Source organism: Schistocerca serialis, chromosome 2, assembly GCF_023864345.2.
Source record: "Schistocerca serialis cubense isolate TAMUIC-IGC-003099 chromosome 2, iqSchSeri2.2, whole genome shotgun sequence".
Classification (NCBI taxonomy): Eukaryota; Metazoa; Arthropoda; class Insecta; order Orthoptera; family Acrididae; genus Schistocerca; species Schistocerca serialis.
This window is the reverse complement of record NC_064639.1, coordinates 851,410,682-851,425,868: the sequence shown is the minus strand read 5'-3', so window position 1 is coordinate 851,425,868 and position 15,187 is coordinate 851,410,682. Positions and strand designations below refer to the sequence as shown.

The window sequence follows — 15,187 nt, the reverse complement described above, 5'->3', positions numbered from 1 at the left end:
TACCTCACAGCAAGTGTTGACAGCATTACAGGATGAATTACATAAGTAGGCTATTGACCCTATTCTAGACTTTTACTGAATCTGGCAGTCCTTAAGGCTTTATTAGTAAATGCAGCCAATGCCACTCTGGGCAGGCAGCATTTAATGTGTGACAGTGTTGTTCAGTAACATAAACAGTGTAACAGTAAGGAACAGGTTCATTGTGCCTTTTTCATGTATGTTTTTTTCTCTCAATATTTTATTTCTGTTATGGTATAATCATCACAGAAAATTTCAACTGACACTTAATATGTTGGAAAAATATCCAGGAACAGCTTAGTTTCAAATTTTTCATTTATAGTTATTTCTGTAAATTTTAGTAACTTATGTTCAATACCACTGCTTGATCTGGAGGCTTTAGTCTCAATCTGAAAAGTATGGATGGAATTTCTGATCTTCGTGTTCACAGAGAAACTTGTGTTCACAATTTATGGCTAGTTTGAATGGCATATGCATCAGATTTCTCACCATTCTTAAGTGTATGAAAAAACAAGCCATCAAAATCATCTGAAACATGAAACAATCTTTACCATCCTCTGCTTCATGCATGAACTATTCTGAACCTACTTTGCCTATGGAACAATAATTTTTGTAAGAGAAAAGCTTTGAACCTTGTACACTTCTCAAGAAATAGTTCTGTGCACAATCACAGCACCAGAAGATGCTCTAACATTGATGTCTCTCAGACCAAAATAACATTGATGTCTCCCAGATCAAAATGTCTGCTTATTAAAGAAGTGGTCTATTGTTGCACGTCTTACTACACTACATCAAACTGGAAAAGAATGAAAGACTATTCAAAATTGAGTTAGTTATTTAAATGAAGTGAAAACTTGTGATGCAAAGTTTGATACTTTACATTCAGTTATGTTAATCTCTTACCCTGGGGATTAAAGGTCAAGCAGTAAATGCTGTAATGAAAAGTTCATGCAAACTTTCTTTAATGCAAACTTGCAGTGCTGCTTTCAGCACTGTAAAAATAGCGAAAAAGCAATATGTAGCCCAGCCAGAGGTTTTTTTCCCCCCTCTAGATACAGATCCACAAGAAACAAGAGTTCTAATCCTGGTCCACCCTTCCATATATAGATTTTCTGTGGTTTCATCCAGTTGCTTTAGTAAAATGTAATAATGGTTTCTTCATTACTGGCACAGTTAATCCTCCCTTCCATTGGTATCTAGTAGCACTCTTCTGTAATGTTCTTTCTATTTTTGAAATATTGAACAGTTACATTCCTTCCTTCATGCCAAGATGCAGAGTGTGAAAACACACTCTAAGACAAAGAAACAGTGCACCACAAAGGAATTATCTGAATGGGATGGAAACCTGTAGTGTGATGCACATGTAGAGACAAACAAATTATAACTGTTTCAGAAAGATTGGATGATTTAGTCAAGAAAAAGAGCTTCTAAAATGGAGCAAGTCACTAACACTTTGATACACCTGTGGGCCTTATACAAGCATTTTATCGGGTTGGCATTGAGTGATAGAATTGGTAGATGTCCTTCTGAGGGATATCATGCTAAATTCTGACTAATTTGCATGTTAGATCATCAAAATCCTAAGCTGTTTGGAGGACCCTGCGCATAATGCTCCAAACGTTAGAGAAAGATCTGGCAAAGTTTCTGGCCAAGGTAGCGTTAAGGAAGCACAAAGACAAAAAGTAGAAAATCTCACTGGAGGACATCAAAACATAGTGTGGAGTATCGTCGACATACCACTTTGTTGTAAGGGTGCCACAGATAACAACCAAGGGATCCTGCTATGAAAATCACACCTGGTTCTCGGTTTGTATGGTGGGTGACAGTCAGGATGGTATCCCACTGCTGTCTGGGACGTCTCCAGACATGTGTTCGGCCTGGAATCAATATCTACATCGATATCTGCATATGTACTCTGCAAGCCACGTGCGGTGTGTGGCAGAGGGAACCCTATACCACAACTAATCATTTCCTTTCCTGCTCCACTCGCAGATAGAGCAAGGAAAAATGACTGTCTATATGCCTCCATTTGAGCCCTAATTCTCATATCATATCTTCGTGGTCCCTACACAAAATGTATGTTGGCAGCAGCAGGATCTTTCTGCAGCCAGCTTCAAATGCTGGTTCTCTAATCTTTCTCAGTAATGTCCTTCAAAATGAATGTATTCTTCCCTCCAGGGATTCTCACTTGTCCCGAAGCATATCCACAACACTTGCATGCTAATTAGACCTACCAGTAACAAACCTAGCAGTTTGCCTGTGAATTCCTTCAATGTATTCTTTCAATCTGACCATATGCAGATAATAAACATTCGAGCTGTACTCAATAGTAGGTCACACTAGTGTCCTATATGCTATCTCCTTTACAGATGAGCTACACTTTTTAGAATTCTCTCAATAAACTGAAGTCAACCATTCGCCTTCCCTACCACAGTCCTCACATGCTCTTTCCATTTCATATTGCTTCACAACATTATGTTCAGATATTTAAATGATGTGATTGGGTCAAGCAGTTTGTTTTCCACTCATCCGCATTAACTCACATTTTTCTATATTGAGACCCAGCTGTCATTCATCATATCAACTAGAAATTTTGTCAAGATCTTCTTGTATCAACCTACAGTCACTTATCATTGACACCTTCCTGTACACCACAGCATCATCAGCGAACAACTGCAGATTGTTGCCCACCCTGTCTGCCATGTCATTTATGTATATATAAAATAGCAACAGTCTTATTAGACTGTTCTGGGGCACTCCTGATGCTACCCCTGTCTCTGATGAACACTCGCTGTCGAGGACAACATACTAGGTTCTATTACTTAAGAAGTCTTCGAGTGAGTCACATGTCTGGGATGCTATTCTGTAATCAGGCACTTCATTAACAGTCTGTAGGGGGGCAACTTTGTCAAATGCTTTTTGGAAATCTAGAAATATGGAATTAGCCTGCTGCCCTTCATCCATAGTCAGCAGTATACCATTGAAAAAAGAGCTAGCTGGGTGTTGCACAGGCGATACTTTCTAGAGCCATGCTGATTCGTGAACATGACCTTTTCATTCTCTAGGAAATGTATTATATTTGAACTTAGAATGTGCTCTATAATTCTGCAACAAACCGGTGTTAAGGATAATGGTCTGCAATTTTGCAGGCCTGTTCTTCTGCCTTTCTTATATACAGGAGTCACCTGCACTTTTCCAATCGCTGGGAACTTTGCACTTGTTGACAGATTTGCGATAAATGCAGACTAGGTAAGAGGCAGTGATGTAGAGTAGTCATTATAAAACCAAATTGGGATTCCATCCTGACCTTGTGGCTTATTTGTTTTCAACTCTTTCAGTCATTTCTCTATACCAGAGACGCTTATTACTATGTCATCCATACAGGACTCTGTGTAATTGTCAAGAGATGGTACGTTTATACGATTCTACTGCATGAACAATTTCTTAAACATGGAATTTAAAACTTTGGCCTTCCTTTTGCTATCTCCTACTGCCAAACCAGACTGGTCAACAAGTGATTGAGTGGAAGCCCTAGACCCGCTTAGCGATTTTAGATAGGACTAGAGTTTTTTAGTGTTTTCCGCCAGATCTTCAACCGAGGTAATGTTGGTAGCTGTTGCATGCTTCACGCATAGATCTTTTCTCAGAATCTATGAATTTCTGGTAATGTTTGCCTGTCATCATTTGTGCATCCTCTTTTGAACCAAGAGTGCAACAGCCTTTGCTTCCTTAGTATTTACTGAATTTTGTTATTAAACCATAGTGGATCTTTTCCATCCTTAATCTACTTACTAGGCACATACTTGTCCAGAGTGTGATTTACAATCTGTTTAAACTTTGCCCATAATTCCTCTATGGCCATCATTCTGGAACTAAATGATTGCAGTTCATTGTCTAAGTGAGTTGCTAACAACTGATTATCTGCTCTTTCTGGCAGAAACACTCTCCTAGCTTTCTTTACTGATTTATTAATTTTTGTAACCATAGTCGCTGTGATGACATCGTGATCACTAATCACTGTCTGTATTCTGATGCTATCGATAAGGTTCAGCCTGTTTGTAGCTACAAGGTCCAAAATACTTCTGTTGCGTGTTGGCTGCTGTCATTGACTGGAGTAGGATTGTCTTCAGTGTTAAGTCCTGCTTGACCCCTGATGACCAGCAAAAACGAGTCTGGAGATGGCCTGGACATTGATTGGATACCAACCTGACTGTCGCTGGCCATATATCCCGACTACCACAAGTGGTTGTCTCGGGTGCCATTTCATTCATAGCAGGACCCCTTTGGTTGTAATCCGTGGTATTCTTACAGCACACCTGTGGTGCATCCACAATATTCTAAACCTTGTTTTATTGTCCTTCATGGCAAGCCAACCTGGTCTCACACTTCAGCAATATAATGCTCAACCACACATGGCGAAAGTTTCTGTGGTGTGTGTTTGTGCTTGCCAGACCTTACTTTGGCCAGCATGGTCACTGGACCTATTCCCAATTGAGAATATTTGGACCAGTGTGCTCAATTTATGAAGCTCTTTCTCTTGAATAAATCAACTAGTTTTTCTGAAATTGCGATCCTGTGTTTGACTGCAGATGTGCACGACATCTAGTGATTTTCATCCTATCCAGATAATTCCTTCATGATGGGATTTTTTATTTATTTTTTAGTGTATTTTAAACTGTGATTTTAATGACTGTTCATTGTGATTTGCGAGTTTACTAAACAACAGTTTTGTTAAACTTTCTGAAGTGTAAAACATATCAGCCCAAGATTGTATTAAAACACACACTTTTTAATCATTTATATGAACTCTTAACTTTACTTGCACATACAGCACAATAACACAACTGTTTCTATTTTCTGGAACCTTGTACCAGATAAGTTTAGTGTGTTTAATGCTACACTTTGTGGTTTACGAAACTGTGAAAAGAATATGACTTGCTCATAGCAATAGAGTGCTTTTAATTTGCTGAAACTATCTGTAGTGCATATGAAATGTGAATGCTGAAATATATATTTCCTTAATTGAGAAACTGGTTTGCAGTCCTTGTGGTGTCTTATTTCCAGTAATGGACGCACTAAAACAATGTATTTTCCAACTGAGGTTTCTTATGCCCAGGTGGTCATCTGCCTTGTATTGTTGTACCATACTTACGTATTGTTCAATATAGTTTACATACAGTCAGAATTTTGTTGTATTTATGTGTATAAAGTAGCAACATTTTATTTTATTTGATTTTTGTCTAGATTTCTACTTATTTATTTTTGTTGATTGTATACAGGGTGTTACAAAAAGGTAAGGCCAAACTTTCAGGAAACATTCCTCACACACAAATAAAGAAAAGATGTTATGTGGACATGTGTCCGGAAACGCTTAATTTCCATGTTAGAGCTCATTTTAGTTTCGTCAGTATGAACTGTACTTCCTCGATTCACCGCCAGTTGGCCCAATTGAAGGAAGTTAATGTTGACTTCATTGCTTGTGTTGACATGCGACTCATTGCTCTACAGTACTAGAGCATCAAACACATTAGTACGTAGCATCAACAGGTTAGTGTTCATCACGAACGTGGTTTTACAGTCTGTGCAATGTTTACAAATGCGGAGTTGGCAGATGCCCGTTTGATGTATGGATTAGCACGGGGCAATAGCCGTGGAGCGGTACCTTTGTATCGAGACAGATTTCCAGAACGAAGGTGTCCCGACAGGAAGACGTTCGAAGCAATTGATCGGCGTCTTAGGGAGCACGGAACATTCCAGCCTATGACTCGTGACTGGGGAAGACCCAGAACGACAAGGACACCTGCAATGGACAAGGCAATTCTTCATGCAGTTGATGATAACCCTAATGTCAGCGTCAGAGAAGTTGCCGCTGTACAAGGTAACGTTGACCATGTCACTGTATGGAGAGTGCTACGGGAGAACCAGTTGTTTCCATACCATGTACAGCATGTGCAGGCACTATCAGCAGCTGATTGGCCTCCACGGGTACACTTCAGCGAATGGTTCATCCAACAATGTGTCAATCCTCATTTCGGTGCAAATGTTCTCTTTACGGATGAGGCTTCATTCCAACGTGATCAAATTGTAAATTTTTCACAATCAACACGTGTGGGCTGACGAGAATCCGCACGCAATTGAGCAATCACGTCATCAACACAGATTTTCTGTGAATGTTTGGGCAGGCATTGTTGGTGATGATGTCTTGATTGGGCCCCATGTTCTTCCACCTACGCTCAGTGGAGCATGTTACCATGATTTCATACGGGATACTCTACCTGTGCTGCTAGAACATGTGCCTTTACAAGTACGACACAACATGTGGTTCATGCACGATGGAGCTCCTGCACATTTCAGTCAAAGTGTTCGTACGCTTCTCAACAACAGATTCGGTGACCAATGGATTGGTAGAGGCGGACCAATTCCATGGCCTCCACGCTCTCCTGACCTCAACCCTCTTGACTTTCATTTCTGGGGGCATTTGAAAGCTCTTGTCTACGCAACCCCGGTAGCAAATGTAGAGACTCTTCGTGCTCGTATTGTGGACGGCTGTGATACAATACGCCATTCTCCAGGGCTGCATCAGCGCATCAGGGATTACATGCGACGGAGGGTGGATGCATGTATCCTCGCTAATGGAGGTCATTTTGAACATTTCCTGTAACAAAGTGTTTGAAGTCACGCTGGTACATTCTGTTGCTGTGTGTTTCCATTCCATGATTAATGTGATTTGAAGAGAAGTAATAAAATGGGCTCTAACATAGAAAGTAAGCATTTCTGGACACATGTCCACATAACATATTTTCTTTTTTTGTGTGTGAGGAATGTTTCTTGAAAGCTTGGCCATACCTTTTTGTAACAACCTGTATGTGATCTATTGACCAGTTATTATTACTTAATTGATTTCATTTTCACTCTTAATAATACTTTAAAATTTTGACTGCCACCATTGCTACCAGTGTACTACCGATCAACATTTTATTCATTTTTGACATTATATTTGAATTTAGACAGTGCTGCAGAGAAATATGCTGTTTAGATTACGAAAATATTTATTTTCAATATCGATCTGATCTGAAAGCCTGTTAATATATGTGTTACAGATCTCCGTCACCTACATTAAAATTACTAAAATGAGATTTGCGTTATTGTTTCAGTTATTGCATCATAATATAGACATTGTTGAACGGAAACCTAATGGTCTACAGGGAGGAGTCTTGAATATCAAGTGTAAGGACTTTAGAATAATTCAACTAGAAATCAATTCCACTGATGATTTCACTAAGGTGGCTTTTTCTATAGAAAAGCTGTCTTCCATTGGTAAGTTTATTTTTATACCTTTTAATATTTCTTTACTAAATCTACCATTTAATCACTATTATTAACTGACTTATGTTTAAGTGATTTATGAAAACTGGATATATAATTTTGACACAGAGGGTTTTTGTCTAAGAAACTTAGATACCATAATGTGATGACATAGGCACTCGGGTTGGGAACATAATTGTTTGATGACAAAGGAAACAAAGTATGTAATTAAAATGATGAAAAAATCATTAATAATAATTTAATATAAGATAGCCAACTATTTGGCCTGAAATGCGTTGTGACCAAATACACAGGAGCAAAACCTAGGGAAGTATAGTAGTGTAATATGCTATATGATAGAGAAAAACATTTATTAACTTCAGTTCCTAATTGTAATTTAGTCCTGTACAGAATCCAAAACAATTAGAAAGAAATGTTTAGTAAACTAGAAAAAAAGCATTATGGAATATGTCAAATAAGAAATCAAAACATTTACTTGTGTGGATAAGAGTGTAGAGGACATGTGGTTGAAGTTTAAAAGAGTAGTTGTCCAAAGCACATGATACATAATGGAAAATCTGGGATGGAATGTAACAATACCGGAGAAGGAAAGTTGCTACTCACCATATAGCGGAGATGCTGAGTCGCGATAGGCACAACAAAACGATTCACACAATTATAGCTTTTGGCCATTAAGGGCTTTGTCAGCAGTAGACACACATAAACACTCGCACACACACTCACGCAAACACAACTTACAAACACGTCTGCAGTCTCAGAGAGCTGAAACCACACTGTGAGCAGCAGCACCAGTGCATGATGGGTGTGACGACTTGGTGGGGGTAAGGAGGAAGCTGGGGCATTGAGGGGAAGGGATAGTATGGTGGGAGTGGCGGACAGTGAAGTGTTGCAGTTTAGACGGAGGGCAGGAGAAAAGGTGCGGAGGGGGTGGGGAGAAATAAAATGAAATTAAAAGACTGGGTGTGGTGGTGAAATGACGGCTGTGTAGTGCTGGAATGGGAACAGGGAGGGGTCTGGATGGGTGAGGAGAGTGACTAACGAAGGCTGAGGCCAGGAGGGTTACGGTAACGTAGGATGCATTGCAGGGAAAGTTTCCACCTGCGCAGTTCAGAAAAGCTGGTGTTGGTGGAAAGGATCCATATGGCACAGGCTGTGAAGCTGTCATTGAGATAAGGGATATCGTGTTTGGCAGCATGTTCAGCAACAGGGTGGTCCACTTGTTTTTTGGCCAGAGTTCGTCAGTGGCTGTTCATGCGGACAGGCAGCTTGTTGGTTGTCATGCCTACATAGAATGCAGCACAGGGGCAGCAGCTTAGCTTTCAAATCACATGACTGGTTTCACAGATAGCCCTGCCTTTGATGGGATAGGTGATGATAGTGACCGGAGTGGAGTTGCTGGTGGTAGGAAGATGTATGGGAAGGTCATGCATCTAGGCCTATTACAGTGGTATGAGCCATGAGGTAAGCGTTTGGGATCAGGGGTTGTGTAAGGATGGACGAGTATATTGTGTAGGTTTGGTGGAGGGCAGAATACAACTGTAGGAGGGGTAGGAAGGATAGTGGGGAGGACATTTTTGATTTCGGGGCATGACGAGAGGTAATTGAAACTCTGGCTGAGAAAGTAATTCAGTTGCTCTAGTCCTGGATGGTACTGAGTTATGAGGGGAATGCTCCTCTGTGGCCCGACTGTGGGACTTTGGGAGCTAGTGGGAGACTGGAAAGATAAGGCACAGGAGATTTGTTTTAGTACAAGGATGGGAGGATAATTATGGTCACTGAAGGCTTCGGTGAGACCCTCGGTATATTTTGAGAGGAACTACTCTTCACTGCAGATGCGATGACTATGGGTGGCTAGGCTGTACGGAAGGGACTTCTTGGTATGGAATGGGTGGTAGCTGTCAAAGTGGAGGTATTGCTGGTGGTAAGTAGGTTTGATATGGACGGAGGCACTGATGTAGCCATCTCTGAGGTGAAGGTTAACATCTAGGAAGGTGGCTTGTTGGGTTGAGTAGGACCAGGTGAGGCAAATGGGGGAGAAGTTGTTGAGGTTCTGGAGGAATGTGAATAAGGTGTCTTCACCTTCAATCCAGATAGCAAAGATGTCATCAATGAATCTAAACCAGGCGAGAGGTTTAGGATTCTGGGTTTTTAGGAAGGATTCCTCTAGACGGCCCATGAATAGGGCAGCGTAGGATGGTGCCATGCGGGTGCCCATAGTGGTACCGTGGATTTGTTTGTAGGTAATGCCTTCAAATGAGAAGTAATTGTGGGTGAGCATACACTTGGTCATGGAGACTAGGAAGGAGGTTGTTGGTTTGGAATACATAGGGCGTCTGGAAAGGCAGTGTTTGATAGCAGTAAGGCCATGGTCATTAGGAATGTTAGTGTACAGGGAGGTGGTGTTAATAGTGTCGAGCAGGGCAACGTGTGGTAAAGGGACAGGAACTGTGGAGAGTCGGTTGAAAATGGTTGGTATCTTTTATATAGGAGGATAGGTTCCAGGTAATAAGTTGAAGGTGTTGGTCTATGAGAGCAGAGATTCTCTCAGTGGGGGCACAGTAACCCACAATGGGGCCTCCTGGGTGGTTGGGTTTATGGACTTTAGGAAGCATGTAGAAGGTGGGAGTGCGGGTAAGTGGTAGGGGTAAGTAGAGAGATGGACTCTGGGAAGAGGTTCTGGGATGGGCCTAAGAATTTGAGTAGTGGCTGGAGATCCTGCTGGATTACTGGAATGTAAACACTTTTTCGCCACCAACCCAACCAATCAGACTCAACCAAAGACCAATATTGAACCTTGCCTAACTCAGTTCACTCCTCCATCCAACCATGATCCACCCCCACTGCCTCCAAACCGCCCCCTGTTAACATTCCAGAATGTCTTAACCTTGAACCTTGCCTCAATATCATTCCCCAAATCCCTCAACATGCAAACTAACCTTACATCTGCAGAAAGAACTGCAGTCCACCATCTAAAAACTGGTCCCGACCTTATAATCCTACGTGCTGACAAAGGATCCACCATCGTTCTTTTGAACCACAAGGATTACATGGCAGAAGGAATCCGTCAGCTACAAACAATGCCACAGTGATCCCATTCCAGTAATCCGGCTGGATCTCCAGTCACTACTCAAATCCTTAGGCCCATCCCAGAACTGCTCCCCAGAGTCCATCTCTCTACTTACCCCTACCACTCCCTGCACTCCCACCTTCTACATGCTTCCTCAAGTCCATAAACCCAACCACCCAGGACGCCCCATTGTGGCCGGTTAGTGAGCCCCCACTGAGAGAATCTCTGCTCTCGTAGACCAACACCTTCAACTTATTATCTGGAACCTATCCTCCTATATAAAAAATACCAACCATTTTCAACCGACTCTCCACAGTTCCTGTCCCTTTACCACACGTTGCCCTGCTCGTCACTATTAACACCACCTCCCTGTACACTAACATTCCTAATGACCATGGCCTTACTGCTATCAAACACTGCCTTTCCAGACGCCCTATGGATTCCAAACCAACAACCTCCTTGCTAGTCTCCATGACCAATGTATGCTCACCCACAATTACTTCTCATTTGAAGGCATTACCTACAAACAATCCACGGTACCACTATGGGCACCCGCATGGCACCATCCTACGCTGCCCTATTCATGGGCCGTCTAGAGGAATCCTTCCTAAAAACCCAGAATCCTAAACCCCTCACTTGGTTCAGATTCATTGCTGAGATCTTTGCTATCTGGATTGAAGGTGAAGACACCTTATTCACATTCCTCCAGAACCTCAACAACTTCTCCCCCATTTGCCTCACCTGGTCCTACTCAACCCAACAAGCCACCTTCCTAGATGTTAACCTTCACCTCAGAGATGGCTACATCAGTACCTCCATCCATATCAAACCTACTTACCACCAGCAATACCTCCACTTTGACAGCTACCACCCATTCCATACCAAGAAGTCCCTTCCGTACAGCCTAGCCACCCATAGTCATAGCATCTGCAGTGACGAGTAGTTCCTCTCAAAATATACCGAGGGTCTCACCGAAGCCTTCAGTGACCATAATTATCCTCCCATCCTTGTACAAAAACAAATCTCCTGTGCCTTATCTTTCCAGTCTCCCACTACCTCCCAAAGTCGCGCAGTCGGGCCACAGAGGAGCATTCCCCTCATAACTCAGTACCATCCAGGACTAGAGCAACTGAATTACTTTCTCAGCCAGAGTTTCAATTACCTCTCGTCATGCCCCGAAATCAAAAATGTCCTCCCCACTATCCTTCCTACCCCTCCTACAGTGGTATTCTGCCCTCCACCGAACCTACACAACATACTCGTCAACCCTTACACAACCCGTGCTCCCAATCCCTACCTCATGGCTCATACCCCTGTAGTAGACCTAGATGCAATACCTGTCCCATACGTCCTCCTACCACCACCTACCTACTCCCGTCCGGTCACTAACATCACCTGTCCCATCAAAAGCGGGGCTACCTGTGAAACCAGTCATGTGATTTATAAGCTAAGCTGCAACCCCTGTGATGCATTCTATGTAGGCATGACAACCAACAAGCTGTCTGTCCGGATGAAACGGCCACCGACAAACTGTGGCCAAAAAACAAATGGACCATCCTGTTGCTGAACACACTACCAAACATGTTATCTCTCAACTCAATGACAGCTTCACAGCCTGTGCCATATGGATCCTTCCCAAAAACACCAGCTTTTCTGAATTGTGCAGGTGGGAACTTTCCCTGCAATACATCCTATGTTCTCGTAACCCTTCTGGCCTCAATCTTCATTAGTAACTGTCCTCACCCATCCAACCCCCTCCTTGTTCCCATTCCAGCACTACACAGCTATCATTTCACCACCACACATACTCTTTTAATTTATTTTTATTTCTCTGTTTCTCTCCTTTCCACTACTTATCTCCCCCCTCCCTCCTCACCTTCTCTCTTGCCCTCCGTCTAAACTGCAGCAGTTCACTGTCTGCCACCCCCACCATACTATCCCTCTCCCTCCCCACCCAAGCCTCCTACTTCGCCCCATCCAGTCGCCGCTTCCATCATGCACTGGTGCTGCTGCTCACAGTGTGGTTTCAGTTGTCTGAGACCTCAGATGTGTGTGCAAGTTGCGTTTGCATGAATGTGTGTGTGCATGGGTGTATGTGTGTCTATTGATGACAAAGGCCTTAATGGCCAAAACCTATAATTGTGCGAATTGTTTTGTTGTGCCTATCGTGACTCAGCATCTCCGTTATACTGTAAAGGAAAGTATTATAAGATGTACATAAGGCAAGCAATGCTTCTCTAGAGGAAGTGATGTTTATCAACAAGTTGTCACAGCAAGAGGTTTCACATTGTGAGCAATGAGTTGAAACCATTAAAGAAGTCTCTATTTTTCAGTTGGAACTGTTTGTTTAGGAGGAGGCCATCTTTCCTTATCATGTGTTTAAAAGTCTCTAATTCCTCCAATACATGCAATCTCTACCCTTTCTTTTCTGTATGAAGAATCTCATGTCTTCTGCTCTTATTGGTTTATGACCTGGCATTAACAAGTGTTCTGCAAACATAGAATTATGGATATTGGTGACTCTTTTAACTCAACAGGTGTTCTTTGTATCCAATGGTTAAAGCCTTCCCCATTTGCGCAATATAAAGCAGAATCATGCATCACATATAATTCTGTATACACCTGAACTGCATAAGGAATCATTTGCATTTTTTAATATTATTGCAGGATTTATGGCTGAATGAAAAAAAGGTCATCTTGTGGGACTGGGGGAGGGGGGCATTGAGTCAAATACTATAATTTGATTCGCACTAGTTTGTTTGTAGAAAATATCAAAACCTGTTCTGTCACCCAAAAAAAAAAAAAGGTAACACCTTGTTTTTCTGAAGAAAAAGATACCCACAGTGGTATCAAAATCTGAGTCAGATCTAAAAATAAATAAAAATAGGCAACTGACTGGCTGTGTACCTTATTAATTGCAGACTAACAACCACGTTCAAGATAGCGGGTCATACATTTTTTGACTCATGGGGGAGCATCGCAATAATAATGGTAAACCTGAACTGACGGACACTTGAAGACGAACGCTAACTCTTTCATGAAAAACTACTTACAAACAACCTGGCAGTCTAGCAGTAAAATGCATACCTGAAAACCGAGAGGTCTTAGGGTCAAATCTTAGTCAGATCACAGATTTTTCAGTCTTAGTTTTAACCTACTCTTCACCTCTCAAGGATGTGAGAAGCTGCCAAAAACAACACATGGTTCATAGTGCACATTAATCTGTAGGTTCCCTTTCTCCAACTAGACAACAGTGATAGGTTAGGGACGCACAATTTGCCAAGAACGCTGAAGTCACTCCAAGGGATACTTCAGGCAGAAGCCTTCCATGGAAAAGCATTAACAGTTATATATAAAAAAGAACGTTAGTTTGATGCCACAAAGGTTGTCGTTCGAGTTCCTTTATGTTGAAAAGGTTTGTTGTATCTAATAAGGAACCCCTTCAGTGCGAGGTCACTAGTTCAATCTTTAGCAAGGCTCATTTGAAAGTGCTGTGTTAATAGTAATGGCAGGAGGAATATAAGACGCCAATGAATCACCATGTGCATCAGGAGGGCGACGGAAAATGAGTGTCCGGGAGGTGCAGAGATCAGCCTTCTATGGGACATAGATATTACATCCCACAGACACTTTCGACATTCAAGAAATGTTCAGAACAAGCCATTAACTTGCACCACAAACAACAAATGAAAAATGTTATACCACAGTAATCACAAAGGTTCACGCCATCAAGATCGAAGGCGAACTCCTTGGGAGTTAACAAACTGTGCAGGACATTCAGATAGATATCCAGTTTTAAAGAATGTGTATAGAATCATATTGCTGTTATGGAGTGATGAGAGCTGATGGAATATGATTCCATGCAACCAAATTCAAAACAGGCTGTCGTGGAGCTTATTGTGAAACTGGCTATCCTTTAAAGCATAGCTGCAGATGATGTGATAATATGGTTTATAGCCACAGAAATAAAATAAAATAAAATAAAAATCCAGAGGTGAAATTTGTCCAGTGGTTCCAGGTGGTGTGAATTACAATCTCGCACACATTTAAGGAGGGATACTTTGCTCTAAAGGCGTATGATTTTTATACACAGATCAGGAGTTGAGCAAAAGAAAGCTATTTTTACCAGCTATTGTCCAAAAATCAATGCTCATACCTTAGTTGTAGTTCTCGTACACCCATTTTCCCACTCTTACTCGCTGTGACGTAAATATTCCATACTGCCCATGTAAGATCACACAGATGAGAAAGAATCATAGGGGCAGAGCACATCCAACTTCTTGCATCTAACTTTCCAGCCAATTCACCATCCAAATTAACAATTGGCAAACTGTATACAAATGCGTTGAGGAGTTGATGTTAGTTGATCTTGATACAACACTCTTGGTACCTCTAATATCCAGGGTTCCATTCATATGCCTTTCCTCTTCAAATCCTGATTGGTTGGAGTTGGAAATAAATTCCTTACTGAACAATGGGATAAGTTTGTTTAGCTCATCTACAAATTTTTGAGCCAATATCTACAGTTTGCTGTGCATCATCAAGTTCATACCTTGTTTGAAATTTCATTATCTTATGTCTTCCAGTTCTGTAGCATTGTTTGAAGTTGTGCAACTATCTACTGCTTCCCTTGAAATCACTGCAATCTATATCGAATGCTGTTTTATGCACATGATGTGGTAGCTTACTTCATGCACTTCCTGTAAATTTAAATGCACGAACACCATTTTTTTGTAACAAGTGTGCCTTGTGCTCTCTTGAAAATCCATAGTTTTT

General features: G+C 41.6%; 1 protein-coding gene across 1 annotated transcript in view; it reads left to right on the top strand.

Annotated features, from left to right (window-relative positions):
- LOC126458139 (myotubularin-related protein 9) overlaps positions 1 to 15,187 on the top strand; it is a 120,723-nt gene that overhangs the window by 15,734 nt on the left and 89,802 nt on the right. The window contains exon 3 of the mRNA XM_050094988.1: positions 7,173 to 7,335. Within this exon, the coding sequence (XP_049950945.1) occupies positions 7,173 to 7,335 (163 nt within the window). The remainder of the gene's footprint in view (positions 1 to 7,172; positions 7,336 to 15,187) is intronic.